General features: G+C 39.6%; 1 protein-coding gene across 1 annotated transcript in view; it reads left to right on the plus strand.

Annotated features, from left to right (window-relative positions):
• The window catches only part of eys (eyes shut), a 181,633-nt gene that overhangs the window by 76,445 nt on the left and 86,445 nt on the right, over positions 1 to 18,743 (plus strand). The window contains exons 12-14 of the mRNA XM_068228757.1: positions 3,680 to 3,925; positions 5,406 to 5,582; positions 16,100 to 16,328. Of these exons, the coding sequence (XP_068084858.1) occupies positions 3,680 to 3,925; positions 5,406 to 5,582; positions 16,100 to 16,328 (652 nt within the window). The remainder of the gene's footprint in view (positions 1 to 3,679; positions 3,926 to 5,405; positions 5,583 to 16,099; positions 16,329 to 18,743) is intronic.

The following is an 18,743-nucleotide window of genomic DNA, read 5'->3' on the forward strand; positions in this document are numbered from 1 at the left end:
TCTTTAACATGGTAGTTTCGAAGCTATACGTGACAATGGGTGTATAGTAGGATTTATATAATGTCATATCAGCTTCCAATGGTACTTATTATCCCATAGCAGTTGCCTTACTTGGTGGTAAAATTGAGTTGCCTTACTAATTTGACTGTCCACCTCGTACTTTGCAAGTTTGTCTTTTGATACTGTACTACCCAAGTACTTAAATATTGGAACACTGTCCAGTTTGGGGCAAATATTCATTTATAGGAAGGGGAGTGAGGAATTGGAATAACTTACCAAAGGAGATGTTCAATAAATCTCCAATTTCTTTGCAAACATTTAAGAAAAGGCTAGGAAAACAACAGATAGGGAATCTGCCACCTGGGCAATTGCCCAAAATGCAGATTAGTATTGATTGATTGATCTGATTTGATTTGTGGTTTGTCATCTCCCCTCTGTAACTCACCATCTTAGCCTTGTTGATATTTAAATCATATCTCTTAAACTCGTGATTCCATTTCTGCAGCTTTCACCCTCTTTCACCCCAGATCACCACGTCGCCTGTAAAGATGAAAGCTTGCAAGTCTTGTATTTGATACAGGAGACTGGAAAAAGGTTTTTTAAATCATTTTTGTTATGTAACTACACTTTTTAGGTAGCATGAACATTTCTAGAGATATTTCAAAGTTTGCAAAAAGTATAATAATCACAAATATCTCTGCTAGTTTGCCTCACACGGTAAAAGATCAGTGACCATATTTTACAATGTTTATTATAGACAACAACCTTAACAAAAAGCAAACATGGCATGATAGAAAAACAAATTAACCAGAGCTCAATATGTCACAAAGAACACATACAACAAAAAAGACCTCTCAATAGCCACAAAATTAAAGCATTATAAAACAGTCATACAAACAGAAATAACATACGCTCTGGGGGACCTTCAAAACAACTAATACTGCAGCAATAGACAGAATACTCAAGATAGAAAGAAGAAGATCAGAACAACCATAAACAGAAAATACCAAGAAAATGGACACTGGAGACTAGTTTCTAACAAAACAAAGAAATAGAACCTGTAATGAGCACTATCAGAAAAGAACAAATCTCATTCTTTGGTCACCTAATTAGAACGCCCAAAAATAGAATCAGCAGGATAATAATAGAAAAACTGTGGAGCAGTAAGAGTAATATTAAGTGGATTACAGAAATCAAAGAAGATGTGAAGGAACTACAAATTACAGTAGAGGATTTAAAAAACAAGACCCACAGAATCAAAACACTCAAAAACATAGACACCAAACTACAGACCAAGATCAACAGACAAACCATGGGAAGAGTGATTTCAGATGAGGAGAGAAAATCGAGATCCGAGGGAATGAAGAAGTACTGCACTGAGAGAAAATAAAAAAATCCATTGTATCATTGACTAAAGTGGTCCCAAGAAAGGCATAAAATGTAAAATAAATAGACAGTTTTTTGATTCAGGTAATATTAATGGAGAAATTTAATATTTCCCGTTGTGGACCCTTAATATTGCTCCACCTAGTGCACAAACTGGCTGTCCTTGAACTTCAACACAGAGTGTTCAGAAATTCCGTTAACTCATTTTCCTATGATCTTGGCACAAACAAACAATTTGTTTCGACAAATGGACGTACAGACAGACTAAATTACTGTACCTAATTTGAGATAAAAGTGAAGTACGAGTCAAAAATTTGGAGTGTACGGATGTTTTGCATCGTGGAAAAAGAGCACAACACTCTTTGCTTTATTACAACGAATCAATTAGATCAGGGCCTCTCAGGGTGCACGGTGCAAAAGACGACTTGGCTTGGTTGACCAGAGTGCAGACCCCCCACTCTTCGATTTGGAGCAATAGCTCTTACTTTCTCTTTCCTCACGCCTGTCTCCCTCTGCCCCACTTGCGCTGTAGTGCTCCAAATCCGCGCTGAGTTGAACCGAATATAGCCGAGTAGAGCCGAGCTTAGCCGAGTAGCCCAGAGACGAAGCGTTGATCCGAGTCATGCCGAGCGACACCGATCCACAGTGCATGGAGGGCTTGCGCCTCGATCTGCACGCGTGAGATTTTGGGCGTTTGAGAGGCCCTGAATTAGATCATAGTGTTGTATACATATTATTATTCTTTTGGTGGTAACTTGAAATTTGTATAAATAAAAATTATAATTTTGTCTGTACCCTTCAAATTGTTGACTTGTACTTTGCTTTTATCTCGAATTAGGTATACAAAAGTCAAAATTCATTCAGTCATACATTTATACAATATACATTATATATATAATATTTATTCTGAGACCAGCTGCTATCCGCCAATATTCAGGCAGGCCGTTTTACTCGAGACGCAGCAGTAACACCATCTATCGGAGATGAGTGGCAGCACACATCACAACAATGGTCGATATAATGTTGATCACGCTGTTTTATACCTTAAGACAATCATGACAAAAACCGTCGCCAGTTAACACGACTAAACAATATTTCCATGTTAACAATGCTTGGCGTTGATATGGACTAAAGAACAAAAGCCTGACTTAATTATTCTCTTATGATAATCGGTACGGTAAAACTGTATAAGACATAAATGATTGGAACATGTATTCTCTGTAACGTTTGTTACGGTATGTAGTACTTTTCAATACGACCAATAACATAGGTGTTGAAAAAATTAAATTTTAGGCACTTTCCCCTAAACTACCATTTCATCCAGTGTGAATAAATATTATTTATAACATAGGCCGTAGCACTTAATTCCCATAACTTCTTCTTCTTCTTCTTGCGTTCCGGCCTTCTAAGGACCACGTTACAATTTCAATTGTTCCTCCTTAGTTGTTCTTTCCTTTTCTTCCAGTATTCTTTCATTGTTTCACTGTGCTTCTTTTTCCTGTCTTCAGTCCACTTTGTGCCTGTTTTCTTTTCCTTCCTCCCTTGAAATCCTTCCATTTGTAAGACTTTCTTCCTAAAAATCTTTCTTTCCAATAATTCTTCTTCTCATATGTTGTTCCTTTCCAGGTCTTTCTTGACTTCTTGAATCCAGGTGGTGGTTGATTTCTTTTCCTAAAGGTACTTTATTCCCATAACTTTATATATAAATTTTTGTTAACGTCTATTCACCCATCTTCTCGTGGTTTGGCCTTGATATGGACTTACCAACAAAAACCGAAATTCCTGAATGTCTCTGTTATCATAGCCAGTATGTTAAAAATTATTGGAAATTTAATTCTGTATAACTTTAGTTATGTAGTATTCATCGATAGGACCATTAATATTTTAAAAATTAAATTTTAGGCCTTCCTCTAGACTACCATTTCACTCAACGTGAATAAAATGATTTATGGCCTAGATTGTGTAGTGTATCATTCCTGCCTTTACATACCGATTTTCATTAAGTTATCTTCAGCCATTTTCTCGTGATGCCCATACAGACAGACAGACAGACGGACGGACGGGCAGACAGACAGACAGACAGTTAAAAAGCTCATTTCCTTATTACTGTGGACACAACTGATTCAGAAATACCGTTATTTTTAAATTCCGAGCAATGTGCAGGTTGTGAGGTCACCAGTCGCCTGATTACTTGGAGAGAACTCAACTAAATGAAATTTATTTTAATGTTAAGCATTCTTTTGTTTTTAAACCTATGTATGTGATGTGCTACATCCCTTACTTTTCTGTGTAGATCTCGAAATTGGACAGCCATCGTTTTCATCTTCGGTTGCCGGTTTATCTTCGTACGTTGCCTATCCGCTTCCTGGAGCCATTCACCATAGCATGGAACTCAAATTTCGATTCAAGCCTGCTACCATGGATCAAATTTCACTGATGGTATTTGTGGGTCAGGACGGGCCTCATGACTCACGATCTGACCATCTAGCTGTCAGTTTCATCAAGGGCTATGTTGTTCTTACTTGGAACCTTGGATCAGGTGAGCACAAAGTTTTATCAGAAAACATTGATCCCTTCTACCTTTATATATACAAGGCCTGTTCAAAACATAATTCAACTTTGTAAATGCCACACACTGAGTGACCAGGTTGTGTGTTTGGACCATGCAGCTATTAGCTTACATTCAAGGGATGGTGGACTCAAGCCGCACTGTCGTCAGCCTTGAAGATGGTTTTCCATTGTTTCCCATCGTCAGACAAGGCTATGGCCAATTCCTTCCGAATCCTAGATCTGTCCTTTCCCATCATCATCATCGTCATAAGTCAGTGTGATATGAAAATCCAAAGCAAAATATTACGACCTCACAAATTCAAAGTTTTAACAGTTTCCGGTAAGTTTCACTGTGTAGTGGTATCTTTCCTAACTAACAAGTCATTTGGTCTGAAACAGTTATATGTCAAGACGGAGTGATGATTCATGAAGACTGAAGAAAGCATGGCGGGTGAAAGTGTTATTCACATCAACTGTTTTGTGCACCATGAATTCCTGTCTGAGAGTGAACTGCTGGTATTATCTCAAAGTTTTGTGACGTTTGAGAGAAAACATTGTGAGGTGGGGGCAGGAGAAGCTGCAGAAACATGTCCATGATGGGTCCCTTGCGCAGTCTGTAGATTTCTCCTCTCCGTACAGTCATCATCACCACCAGCAAGCCGGGTGTGGGTATTTACAAGCCTCCTCCGCTTCGTCCCATCTATCCACAGCTAATGTTCTACGTTTTGTTGTCAGTTTACATCACGTGCTTCTCCCATCCATCTAGGCTGAACTGAAGTGCATCAAACACATTTGGGACCTAATTGTCAGATGTCTCCAGAACCAGCAATAGTACACTGAACAGAGAACCGTACCCCTGGACACCATGTGCATGTCACAGCAGCTGTCATCTGTGCAACTCATGTTACTGAAAAGCAGTCAGCAATTGTTTTCAGTGGATAGAGGTTATGTGACATTTTTCTATCACTATAAGTTCTCTCTTTTCTTACAATGTGCTTTACATTGCACCAACACAAATAGGTCTTATAGCGATGATAGGATAGGAAAGGGCTATGAGTGTGAAGCAAGTGGCCGTGGCCTCAATTAAGGTGCCTGGTGTGAAAATAGGAAACCAATGAAAACCATCTTCAGAGCTGCTGACAGTAGGGTTTGAATCCACTATTTCCCAAATTCAACCCCTAACCGCACGGTCGACCTGATCACTATAAGTTTAGATGAAGGAGGAGGATAATAATATTCAAAAGGCCAACCTCATGGCTGATTAGTGAGGGCAGAGGGAACAACAGAAAGGACAAACTTCTTATCTTCACATAAATGAACTCTCATCTCTTGAAGACAGCAGTATGTGAGGTTGTCTGCCCCATTGCTGCCCTCTGTGCTCACACTAACTTGTCCTTCTAGCTGTATTTATATCTGTATAAGAAGACTTAGTAATGCTACATTCTCCACTACTGTCTGAAATATTGCAGGTCCACGACGCATCTTCACACCTCGTCCAGTGACGCAGCGAGCCAACCGACCACATACGGTCCGCTTAGGGCACACTGGACAGAATGCGTGGTTACTAGTGGATAACCTCGGAAACGTGAGCGGGAAATCTCCAGGCCGATTATCGCAGCTTAACACTCGTTCTGTTCTCTACCTTGGTGAGTAACATTCATGGAAAAGAGAGTTTGATGAACTTCACTAGCGATGGAAATCTCTGTGCAGATAGCTATATTTCATTAGCCCTCTGAAGTCAAAGGAAAATAGTCTTGTACTCTCTGCATGCTGTAAATGTTTCTCTCTCAAGCTATTCTAGATGATTACATGACACGTGTGCAATATCATCTTGCCTTCAGAGTATCATGTATTGCATCTTGTTTGTTATTATTAACAGAACTGCTTGTTTGCAAAAAGAGATAATATATAACAAAACTCCATTTAAGGACTTTTGAAAACAAATGAAATATTATTTGCAATTTAATAAAAACTAAGCATTGTTATTCCTTCGAATGATGCTTTTTCGTGGTTTTTAATAAAAACTTTATGTATAACTGTAAAATTTTAACTACAAAATTTAAAAAAAGAAAGAAACGAAGAAGAATAAAACATGGCTTGAGCTACAAGCACAGCATGCAAAGTAGAAGAGGAACTGCCTAATACACTTGGAAGAAATAATATCACATTGCACTTTCTGGGACTTCTGTAAAAAAAAAAAAAAAAAAACTCCCAGGCTCATGATTTTCTTTTTGTAGCCATCGGTGACTGTAAAATAAATTCTGAACAATAAGACACAGATCTTTCCCAAGGCTCCTGGGAAGTGACAGACTAGGGTAAATCTGATCTGCCATCTTTCTTCCTTGCTTGCTCAGGTACTCTGGATGGAAGAACAAACCACCTCCTGACTTGTACGGTTGACCGAGAGTGTTATCGCTGTCAGAAGCGCACTTGCTCTTCTTGACAATCTCCTGAACAAGACATCAAGAAGTTCTCATACTCACAGGTTTCCCATTCCTAAATTTAACTGCTCATGTTCTTGGATTTTAAATTTGTATCTAGTACAGTGCAAAGGTGATAAGATTCTCACAATAGGGTAGAAATATGTTTAATGCTCTTGATATCTAGACTTTGATGATGGACATATCAGGGTCAACCAAAGCTTTATTTGGACCACGTACACAGCCGGCCAAAAGTTTTTGGACAAGCATTGAACTGTTAAAGAATGGACTGAGATTAAATGCAAACAACATACCTATGCAAGGAATTGACAAATATATATTCTAAAGCTAATATTTTACAATAAAAATATGGTTTTATATTACATCTGAGCAAAAAATAGACAGTATGTACACAGATCACCAGAACACATCAAACTCTCTTCTCATCAAAGAAATCCCGCTTTGCTGCAAGTATACTCGGCATTCTCTGAACAAGATGTTCTTACACTGATGCAGGCATTCTGCAGGATGGCCCACAGGACACTCTTTCCGGACTTGCCAATCCAACTCCTCCCACAGCAGCTCAATTGGATTTAAGGGGATTGTGCGGAGGGCATTCAATTAAAAATGATTCCCCAGAGTTTTGCTTGCTTTGAAGATAATTCATGCAATAGCAAGACGTGTGTCTGGGGTCATTGTCTTGTTAGAGGACAGACAGAAGAGTGTAATGAGATAGGATGGAATGGTGGCCGTTTTTGTCAAGCGTTCCTGAGTTTGGTGCAGTTTACCAACTCCACTGAATGTGAAATAACCCCAAACCATCACAGAGGCCCTTGTTTCACTGTAGATGTTATACGGTAGGATGCATTTTTTCCGATGCTGAACATCGAATATAAACTCGTCGCCGTTGCTCGAAAACCTTCGAAACTTTGTTAAAGTTATATAATCTGTCATTAAACATATTCATGCGGGTACTTTTAGCTGGCAGTGTATGTGTGTACAGGCAGAACATCAGTTAACTGTTGTTGCCAATTACTACACCAGTAAAGTTATATTTTAACACTTTCCACACTGTTCAGAATCCTGGAGTTTCTTGGCTGTATTCAGGTTTTTACTGAAAAAGTTTGAAATGAATTGGTACCATGTGCTTCTATCTACGTGCTGCAACCTAGTGTACTTTTTTGCAAGTACTTGAAACCTTACGCCACACAATGAATGAACGGTGTTTGTTTAAACTAAAAACCTGCTGTAATACAGACAATTAAATATGAAAATGAATGGTGCTCAGACTTGGTATGCTCGGGAGTGTTAACTGACCTGAGCACTGTTTAGGCGTAGAGGGGAAGGTGTTAAAGGTATAAGAGTTGTTCAATTGAATCATGGACTTATGTCTGGAAATTTACATTTACATTATTGTAATACAGTAATACGAGTGGTAGAGGAAATACTCCTGAAGCCCAGCAGGCAGCCTCGTTGAAAGTTAGGGTGTGGCAAGCCCATCGTAATAATGACATATGGAACATCAAAATGGATCAGAACAAAGACGTAAGCAGTACTCGAGAAACAACACGCATCTTATGTCTCCAGGGAGGTACTCATAGCATCACAAGCCACTTGATCGGTGGTGAAACACATTCTTTATGGACCAAAGATGTGATAGTGACAAGAAGAAGATCTAGGCGGTTGACCCTAGTGAACCCATTGCTGCATTGGCAGCACGAGCACACCTTATGACAGTCTGCACAGGAATGGGATTATGCCATGTTGTATTCGTTTGGACGTAACCATTAAACACTTTTTTTCCCTCAACTTTTTCTTCTACTTAATAAGACCTTCTGAACTGTTACTACAAACGCCAAACTTCTCAGTATTGCCTGCTCTGTCCACGTTTCAGTTAAACAACCCTCATATTTTAATCACTAGTAATAGTACGTAATTCAAGCAAGCTTGGAGTTCTACGTGACTGTTGATATGATCGTAGCCACAGGATTTCTGGTATTACATGGAATCTGAACCAGAGGTACGTAAGTTTCCATTTCAAAACTCCCACATGCATTGCCCGAGATCAAACCATATCTCCGCCATTTCACCGTCTCACCCCACTGGTATGTATTGCTAAGATAAACCTGGATGTTAGAACTTAGTTCTCCTTAATATGCCAGGAAGTCTGCTGACTGTTGGTTGCATGGGACAAGTGCCTAATGAACTACACTTTTCTCTCAAACTGAAGATATCCTACTATTTCAAGGCCTGTTACCTATGAGGCTTACTTGTAGCCTAGTTAGCTTTGTCTTCTTCACCTCTCTTCTATTAACACAATGCTTACAACGCCATTACAACTTATGGAAGCAATCCTGGCAAGCAATATATTGGGGATCGTGCACAGTTCCGCCTGATTCAGTTTAATCTCTTTAGTGGACAAATCGTCATCCTCACAACTTCACTGTTGGGCCCTCGGGTGCGTAATGCCATTCATGTCGAAATAGACTGCCACACCACTGTGTGACTCCAGTTTAAAGAAAAAGCAGATGTTAATGTGCTGCTCGTAATCGCAAACTGACAACTGCTGAGCGATAACTAATGGCTACTTACTCCTATACAGTGCCACTTACTGGAAATCACCAAGGTTTTGCACTTGTACGGTATTTACAAAGTTCAGTGCCTCAATTTTGTTTATTACACTGCCTGACAAAAAAAAAGTTAGGCACCCAGAAGGAGGGGTCCAATCTTATCTGATTTCAGTATACATGCATACCACTGATGTGTGAGAGGACCTGTAACGTGTAGAACACCCACCAGAGTGCACCGGCCTGTTGTTACCAGTCAACTGCTGTGAGTCCGACTACGCACAGTACGAAGCACCCGCGATGCCTCGCAGATGCGTTTGACAGCCTATCCACCAACTGACAGCATCGTGAGACTACATGAGGCTGGTTGGTCGTATCGTGTAATTGGAAGTCATGTGGGCCATTCAGATGTCACAGTGGACCAATGTTGGACTCATTGAGTATATGAGGGCACCCAATCACGTCGTGCAGGTTTGGGTCAACCAAGAAACACCACCCCGAGGGAAGACCGTTGTATGGTGCGCCAAGCATTGCAGGATCCCATAACTTCGGCACCCGCCATCCGCGAACGTGTGCTGAAGACTCTACAACATCCTGACATTTCCCGCACAGTGTCGACGAATTGCATCCGCCGGATTGGGGTCCTACTGCACCATGCATTGGTTGCTATTGGCATCAGAAACAAACCCCTGTGTTTGGAGTGGTGCCTTGACCAGGAGGCATGGACAGAGGATGACTTGCATCTCATCATGTTCAGTTATAAGCCCTGCTTCTCCATAACCTCTGATGACCATCGTGTTCGGGTTTGTGGGCGTGGAGGGCAGAGGGCAGATCCTGCCCATATTGAGGAATGATACACGGGTGTAATCCCTGGCATCATGGTATGGGGAGCCATGGGATATGCATTCAAGTCACCTCTAATAGTGCTACGGCAGACTTTGACGGCACAGTGATACGTCCTACCCCTTATGGCACAGCACCCTGCGGCAGTGTTCCAACAAGATAATGGACGTCCACATACAGCACATGTGACTAAGGACTGTCTAGAGCATGTTGAGGTCCTCCCATGGCCAGCAAGATCCCTGGACCTCTCCGTATGGGATGACATTGGAGAGGGACTCCGTCCCAGTACCAACCCGCGGGACCTGTAGGAACAGCTGCAACAATTGTGGATGAACTTGCCTCGGGAGAGAATCCAAAGGCTGTTTGACACCATTCCAAACCGCATAAGGGCATGCATTGCGACCGGGGGCGGGGGGCTGATCTCTTTCATCCCATATTGTAATCAGTTCAGTAAAGGCATGTTCATTCACTTTCAACCACTCCTTCTGCGTGCAGTGTACTTACGTCATCGTGTACATCAGCATTTAGCCTTCCGAGAGGCAGAGTGTGCTATGTGTCGACATGATTCCAAAGTCATACATCTTTGGCAATCCATCATACTCTTCTGAGAATAGCAGGTGAATTGTCCTGAGCAGCCTCTTTAACCATTATCCATCTTTCAGTTAACAGGTAGTAGTGTTATTTTTTCATATAAACTCTCAGCTTATTAAATTTGTCAAAACATATTGTACATACCAAATGGATGTTAAGTATAGAACAAAACTGGCACTATTGCAAGGTTGTGGATTCAGTTCCTATTAACATGTCTTCAATATGTACTCAACATGACTTAACCCGCGGTTACTCGCTAGGTGAGCGCGGTGCTCACCTACGTAGTATATTGCTTGTTGTTGGAGTGATACACGACCTTTTCTTTTGAAACTCCCTATGCCTTTCAAACAGTCTGTTAGGAAGTGAAGGTGCCAGTTATTTCAGTTATATATGTAAACAAAGACCCTCAGCCCATTATTAGATGCGACAGTGCATGTCTGGTGAGCGGAGCGCTCAGTAGCGAGTAACAGTGTTACTCAAATTTTTTGCATTGTAGTAAGTCGAGTTTTGTCTTAAGCTTGTGTTAGTGTGAAATATTTATACTGTAACTGTTGTTGGTGAATTTATACAAGCTATAATGGCGTCCACTGATCAGATACTTTCGTGGTTGAGTGAAACTGAGGAGGAAGTGGACTTGAACAATGAAAGTGATGGTAATGAAACAGATGATGTTTACGAAAGTGATCATAACTCTGAAACAGAAGTGTCTGCATGTTCTGAGGAAGATGAAGCAGTTTCGTTGATTGAAGGCCACATTCCATTCATTCTCGGAAGGGATGGAATTACCAAGTGGGGCCTCCATGCACCCCCTACAAATATTCGAACACGGAGACATAATTTGGTGTCACATTTACCTGGAGTGAAAAGGAAAGCGCAATGTGTCAAAACACCTATTGAATCGTGGCAATTGTTTTTTCCTACGGAAACTCTGCAGAATATTGTCACATATACGAATGCATATTTAGCTAAAATGAGGGTAAATTATGCTAGACCTAGGGATGTTCCGGATACAAATATTGACGAAATTAGGGCTTTGATAGGATTACTGTATATGGCTGGCGTGTTGAAATCGTCACATGTCAATCTGAACGATCTCTGGGTAAATGATTCAACTGCTCCATTATTCTTTCACACTGTGATGTCCAAGAACCGGTTTTGCACACTGCTTCGTGCTCTGCGATTCGACAGTATCTATGATAGAGAAGAAAGAAAAAGAACTGACAAACTTGCTCCCATCTGGAAGTTGTTTGATGATTTTGTCTTCCGCTGTTCAGATGTGTACCAAGCTGGTGAATATTGCGCTGTAGATGAAATGTTGGAGGGCTTTCGAGGGCGATGTAGCTTCCGGCAATTTATGCCTAGAAAACCTAATAAATATGGAATTAAGATGTTTGCTTTGGTGGATTCCAGGGTATTCTATACCCTGAAACTGGAAATTTATGCAGGACAGCAACCTGATGGCCCATATAAAATAGATAATAGCGCAAGGAGCATGGTGAAACGACTAGTTGAGCCAATTGCCAGCACAGGGCGTAATATTACAACAGACAATTGGTTTACCTCTGTGCCGTTAGCCATTGATCTTTTGGAAAATCACTGTACGACGATTGTCGGCACACTCAGGAAGAATAAACGTGAGATTCCCCCTTCGTTTATTGATGTCAGAGGGAGACCAGTTTATAGCAGCATGTTTGGGTATGGAGAAAAGTGTCTCTTGGTGTCGTATGTTTCAAAAAGAAACAAAAATATTCTCATGCTTTCTACCATGCACGATAGTGACAAAATTGATCCAGATACTGAAGATATGGAGAAATCGGAGGTGATAACTTTTTACAACCTTACTAAAGGCGCAGTTGATGTTGTCGATGAAATGAAGAGTCTATATTCAGTAGCTCGAGTAAGTTGTAGGTGGCCCCTCACTATTTTCTTTTCACTGTTGAATATTGCTGCTATAAATAGCCAAATCATTTATTGCAGCAACACAGGTCATACCGAGTCACGGCGCGAGTATCTGAAATGTTTGAGCAGAAAGCTGGTAAAATCACACTTGGTTACACGATCATCAGTTGTAAATCTGGATTCAATTTTGAAAATGCAGATAAGAAGAGAAGCTGGTTTGCCTGAAGTGGAACAGCAGCAACAGCAGGGTCCTCATGGGGTAGAACGTCAAAAGTGCATGTATTGTCCACGCAAGAAGAACAGAAAAATGACCGCTCAATGTGTGCAGTGTGCTGCGGCCATTTGCAAAGAACATACTGTAATAATGTGCAAACAGTGTTCCAAAAATGGTGCTGAGATCAACGAAAGTGATGAGTGAGTGTAGTTCGAATGTAAAATGTGAAATGATGACTAAGTGTGTAAAATATTTGTTTCCTGTTATGTTGATTTATATGTTTGAATAATTTATTTTGTACTAGTATAATCCTCCTACGTCAAATTTGTTTAATTTAATTATTAGGGTTTCTAAATAAATAACTGTTTGTTCAAATTTAAGTATTCGTGTTCCTAGCGCTGTGCTCAGACGGTTCAGGAACTGGCGCTCCGACCCCAACTTGGCAGGTTCGATCATTATTATTATTATTATTATTAGACAGAGGAGAAATGGTTTTGAGAAGTGAGGTTGGACTCAATTTGATGTATTAAAAATACCTCCATCTTTATATGGGCAAATTTTGGCCTTTTAAAATGAAGGTGAGCGCTGCGCTCACTAGCGAGTAACGGCGCTCGTAGAGACCTAGCGAGTAATGCCGGGTTAATAAGCTGAAAGTTTATTTCAGGTCCAGTACAATCATGAAAGTTAAATATGTGACCCATTGCAGAGAAAGGGACTTAAAGTCAGATTTCTCATTTTTGAGATTTTTTTGTGCTTCTAAAGTTGGCATAAGATACTGAGCATTTTATAACATAGCTTATGCTTCTAGGTGCAATACTTCGGATGTTAATCATTGACTGTTGCTAATAAGAAGACAGTATTTTGAGAAAAATGCAATTACAGCTTTTATTACTTTTCTTTCCAACTGTAGAAAGTTTCCATACATCAAGTGGCGAAGACTTGAACTGCTGCATACCTTAGTTTGTTAAGAAGACTTGTAGGTAGTGGAACAGGTGAAAACCTAGAAATGCAATTTGTACACTGGTACAGAAGACAAAAAGGGACAGGATAAGGAATGAAAGAATAAGGGAGCAAGCTGGTGTGTACCCATCCCTGAATGAAAAAGTGACAAGGGCCCGTTTGAAATGGTTTGGCCATGTCAAACGAATGGACGATGGAAGGACAGCAAAACAATGGCTACACACAGTCGTGGCCGGAAAACGACCGGTAGGAAGACCTAGGAAGAGGTGGCTGGACCAAGTGAAAGAGGACATAGGAACAAGAGGAATCAGCTGGGATGTCGTCTTGAGAGAAGAGTGGTACATGGACAGACAGAAGTGGAGAGTGCTCGTAAACCACACCCGGGCAACTGGAGTGGAAAACTGATGATGATGATGATGACACTGGGGACACTTTTATTCAGCTCGTAAAATTTCCATTGCCGACTTTGGGTCCCTGTCTGTGGAACGGGTCACATACATGATGTCTGTCGTCAGAGAGCTAGAGAAGACAAGAGGAACATGACAGATACGGGAACGGCAGAGCGACAGATGGTCGAGAGTTTCTTACCTCTGAACACGAATCGGCAGCGCTGATTGTGCAGTGCTGTCTAGTCGAAGCTGATATACTCCGAGTCCACATAGTCTTTAAACTTCTCTTTTCTCTATTACACCATCCAATATATAGTATTCAAATATTTAAATTTATGTTGTAAACCATAAACAAATATTTTAATACGATTGATACAGATCAATATGTAATCCGAAAGTACTGCACTGGCACGCGACTCGAATGACCTAAGCTAGCGACATGCACATGGCTACTTTCCACGCCATTTTCCAGGAAATCTATAGGACCCATGGAAACATGTTTCAGATAAAATATTCAAGTCAGATGATTTTCTACATTTTTTAGCTAAAGAAACAAGAAGTTGGCTGCTTATTGAAACGTTCAATACATGATTTTACATATTTAAATGCACTTGTTCAGGTTTTTATTCTTAATAAGTATTTAAATTGGTTTACTCCTGAAATCAGCAGACTTTCCTGAAGCTTGTTTTGCAACATTCTAGGAGTTACAGAAAAGGATAAAAGTTTCCACCTGTTCAATACAATAAAATAGTAAAATTATTAAAATATCACATTTTTATTATCTTGTCATTTTGGGACTGGTTTCGGCACCTTCCTGTGCCATCATCAGCCTAGGAAATTGTTGCAAGGCTTTTTTAAATAGCTACCTGAAATACTTGTACCAGTGTAAGAACATGAACAGAGTATTCTATGCTAAGTTGTAAATTTTACAATTACGTTCTGTCATTAAAATACAGAGACTAGATTAATCCTTGTGGGATAATAGGCACGTCATAAAACATTTACATACATTTTTAAAGCTCTTTATGTTATCAATTTGTTGTAACTATTATAAAACTAATTGTAACACTCAGTTTTTGATAAAATCTTTCTTGTAGGGTGAAACTCATAGAGCTATAAAGTATGAATGACTAGCCTTAAAGAGTAATAAGAGCATTCCTTTAAAAATTTATGTCATTAGGCACTTTCTAAAATGCTAGACTAACAGCTAGAATAGTATTTTCTTTACGTGGGTAAATCAACTTATCCTAGTCCATTTTGTAACATGAAATAGTTCCTCATAATATGTAATCTAAGAACCATCTATAATGTACAGATTTTCTTCCATTAGAACAAAAAATCTAATGTCACAGTCATTGTACAGTTGCTCTAAAACAGCTTAATTTGATGAAGTGCTATACTGTAAGTATTAGCTCTGTATTTCAATGTTGATCCAATATTAATGTAGGGCTGAGGCTGTGTGTTGATTGACGAGATATCTTGAAAATGTCAATTTTCAGGTGGATTTGAATGAGTTTTTTTTTTCGTTGCTATTTTCCTTTAAGTCGCACCGACACAGATAGGTCTTATGGCGACGATGGGACAGGAAAGGCCTAGGAATGGGAAGGAAGCGGCCGTGGCCTTAATTAAGATACCACGGAAAACCATCTTCAGGGCTGCCGACAGTGGGGTTCGAACCCACTATCTCCCGGATGCAAGCTCACAGCTGTGCGCTCCTAACCGCACGGCCAACATGATTGAGTTTAGAACGATCTTGAACCAACACGGACCTGAAAATGAAATGAAGATCATAATCTACGATAGTCTCTGTATTTTAATGACATAGAATTTAAGTCACATACGTAATTGTAAAATTTACAACTTAGCATTACTCTGTTCATGTTCTTACACTGGTAGAAGTATTTCATGTAGCTATTTAAAAAATCCTTGCAACAATTTCCTAGGCTGATGATGGCACAGGAAGGTGCCGAAACCAGTCCCAAAATGACAGATAATAAATATGTGATATTTTAATAATTTCACTATTTTATTGTATTGAACAGGTGGAAACTATTATCCTTTTCTGTAACTATAAATTTTGATCCAATACGGACCAAAAAATGAAATTTTGACATTAAACATTCTAGGAGGTAATATTAGGAGCTTGCAAGAGAACAATGATGTGTTCGCCATTAGCTGATTAACCTTGGCAACAGCACCTAATTTGGTGCCCGAGACAATAGTGTGAGCAAGGAGACCTCGAGGTCTATTAGCCCAGTCACGTGTAATCAAATGTTTCAGGAGGTCACGAGTCTGCTAACTTCTCCATACTTCCCCACGATCTTCCTCTACATTCTGGATTTTCTGGCTGTTTGTTTGACGTTGAGTTACGAGCAGGCAGAGTCTCTGTTGCACTTCAGAGAACACGACCGGTTACAGGAAGGGGAGTGGGTCAGTGCGACACTACAGAGTGTCACGAGCACACCTGTCAACATGGCGGAGCGTGTCTGCATCACGGAGCCACCTTCACGTACGTACCATCTTGTCTTCAATGTGCACCCATTCTGGAATGACAATATTTTGGAATTTTGAGCACATCCTGTAACAGTTCTGTATTGTCGCTCTTGACATCACGTTTAACCCATTTGCATCCAGCTTGCCTTTGGTCCAGGGGGTCCTCGGTTCGATTCCCAACCAAGTCGGGGATTTTAACCTTAATTGGTTAATTCCCATGGTTCGTGGCTGGGGTGTGTGTTCAGTCTTCATCATTAGAATTCCTCATTGGAAGGGCCCCATTCTCATAGACACGCAGGTCACCTATACAGCATCAACTTGAAAGACCTGCACCATTATTATTATTATTATTATTATTATTATTATTATTATTATTATTATTATTATTATTATTATTATTATTATTCGTTGGGGCCATCTAGGACCACATTAAGTCTTATTACATTTGGCAAATTGCTTCGCTTTCTTTTGAGCCCAGAATTCCCTCATTCTCTTGACGCAAGTGTGATAAACTGATATAACTAGAAAACAATATTTTTTAACCCATGGGTAAATAATGCAACTATCGAGCTCAAATGGTTATTATTATTATTATTATATATATATTGCGAATGAGCCCATTAGGACTACGCAAAGTACTTAGAGACGGGCATTTACCTTTCTTTGTGCCCACACTTCCTTCATTCGTTTGCTGTGCGCTTCTTTTCTCTCTTGAGACCATGTTGTTCCGGTCTTCTTCTTTGGTTTTTCCTCTTGGTCAACTTGCCACTTATGAACTTTGGTTCTGAAGATAACCCGGCTTTGGATGTCTTCAGGTGTAATTCCTGCCAGTTTGAGATCTGTTTTAATTTCGCCAATCCATTTTATTGTGTCCGTTTTAGCTTTACTTCGGTTTTCATAAAATTCAACTATTTGCTTGGTAAGTCTATCTGGGTTCATCCTTTTTATATGTCCAAATAATCTTAATCTGCGTTTTCTGATGTCGCTGTGAATGTTAGAAAATTGTTTGATTTCCTGTTTCCCTCTAAGGCGGTACTGTTCATCTACGAGTTTTGGGCCTAAAATTTTTCTAATGATCTTGCGTTCCTTTTTCTGAATATTTTCTAGATCAGTTTTCCTGTTCAAAATTAGTGTCTCTGATCCATAGAGGCATTCTGGTTTTATAACTGTATTATAGTGTCTTAGTTTAGCATGCTTGGAGAGACACTTTTTGTTATAGATATTTTGGGTGAGTCTATACGCAGTTTCCATTTTTTGGCATCTAACTTCATTCGCTTTTGTTTCCATTCCATTCTCCTGAATTATTTCACCGAGATATTTGAATTGCTGGACCCGTTTTATTTTGCCATATTTTGTCTCCATGAATTTATTATTATTATTATTATTATTATTATTATTATTATTATTATTATTATTATTATTATTATTATTATTATTATTATTATTACTACTGTACCGCGAGGTACACCTGCCCTGTTCATTCAAATGAAGCACCTTGAAGAATGCCATCTGATATATGAGGGTCGCAACAACCTGTGCAAGGAATTTGATCTTTTGTCAACAGATGTCTCTACTAAAAAACTTATGTTATGCCCTCTAGTGTGAAGAAGGACTATTAAGATTGTAAAGCAATTTTTTATTTTAACGTTTCCTAAACTGAGTTGAATATTTCTTGTTTTTGGGCTATCACAGTTTGCTACACTTCTAACTCTTCCCGCCAACTTGAGATGTTGGCCAATAGAAAATTTTGTGTGTTTTCAACCAATAATCATTTTCTTGTATCTATTTAATTGTCCAATAAAATTTGGAGGTATGTCTGGCCTTAGCCCAGAGCTCTCTAGAACCTTCCTCTCAGGTATAAGAGCTGGCACTTTTTTGAGCCACTTTGTCTTATTGATTGTCCAGTCTACTGAGTGTGTGTTAATAGAGGAGGCAGGGGCGTATCGCCCATCATCGAGTATTCCAGCAGATTAAGGTAATGGCAGCCATTTTTTAACTATGTGATAGCCTCTGAAAGCTAGTTTGAGGGGAAGGTTTCCAATCCTTAATAATGTAACCTTCAATTACCGAAAATGTACATTTCTACTTCTAATGTAAATTTCAAACAAGTCAATAGAACTTAGCTTAAATTCAGGAATAGGGAGTGTGTTACCCTCTCACATTCCCTATCAACTTGATTTTGAGGTGAATATGGTTTTGTAACCTGTTTGAGTTTGAAGTTGTTGCAATTTAAATTTTCTCTCTATCTAGTCACCTCGGTAGTTTAGGCTTAGCCTCTGTAACTTCGGGCCAAAATAGGGTTTTAATCTTTAATTGCAAATTTCAAGGAGTGCAAGTGTCTGCCTCTGTCTCATTTTGATTTTTGGGCCAGTAACTTTAGCCTGTAGTTTTTCCACAAAGGCCCGGTAGAATGGTACTCGATACCCCTGTA

The sequence above is a fragment of the Anabrus simplex genome, chromosome 7 (genome assembly GCF_040414725.1).
Source record: "Anabrus simplex isolate iqAnaSimp1 chromosome 7, ASM4041472v1, whole genome shotgun sequence".
NCBI classification, from domain to species: domain Eukaryota; kingdom Metazoa; phylum Arthropoda; class Insecta; order Orthoptera; family Tettigoniidae; genus Anabrus; species Anabrus simplex.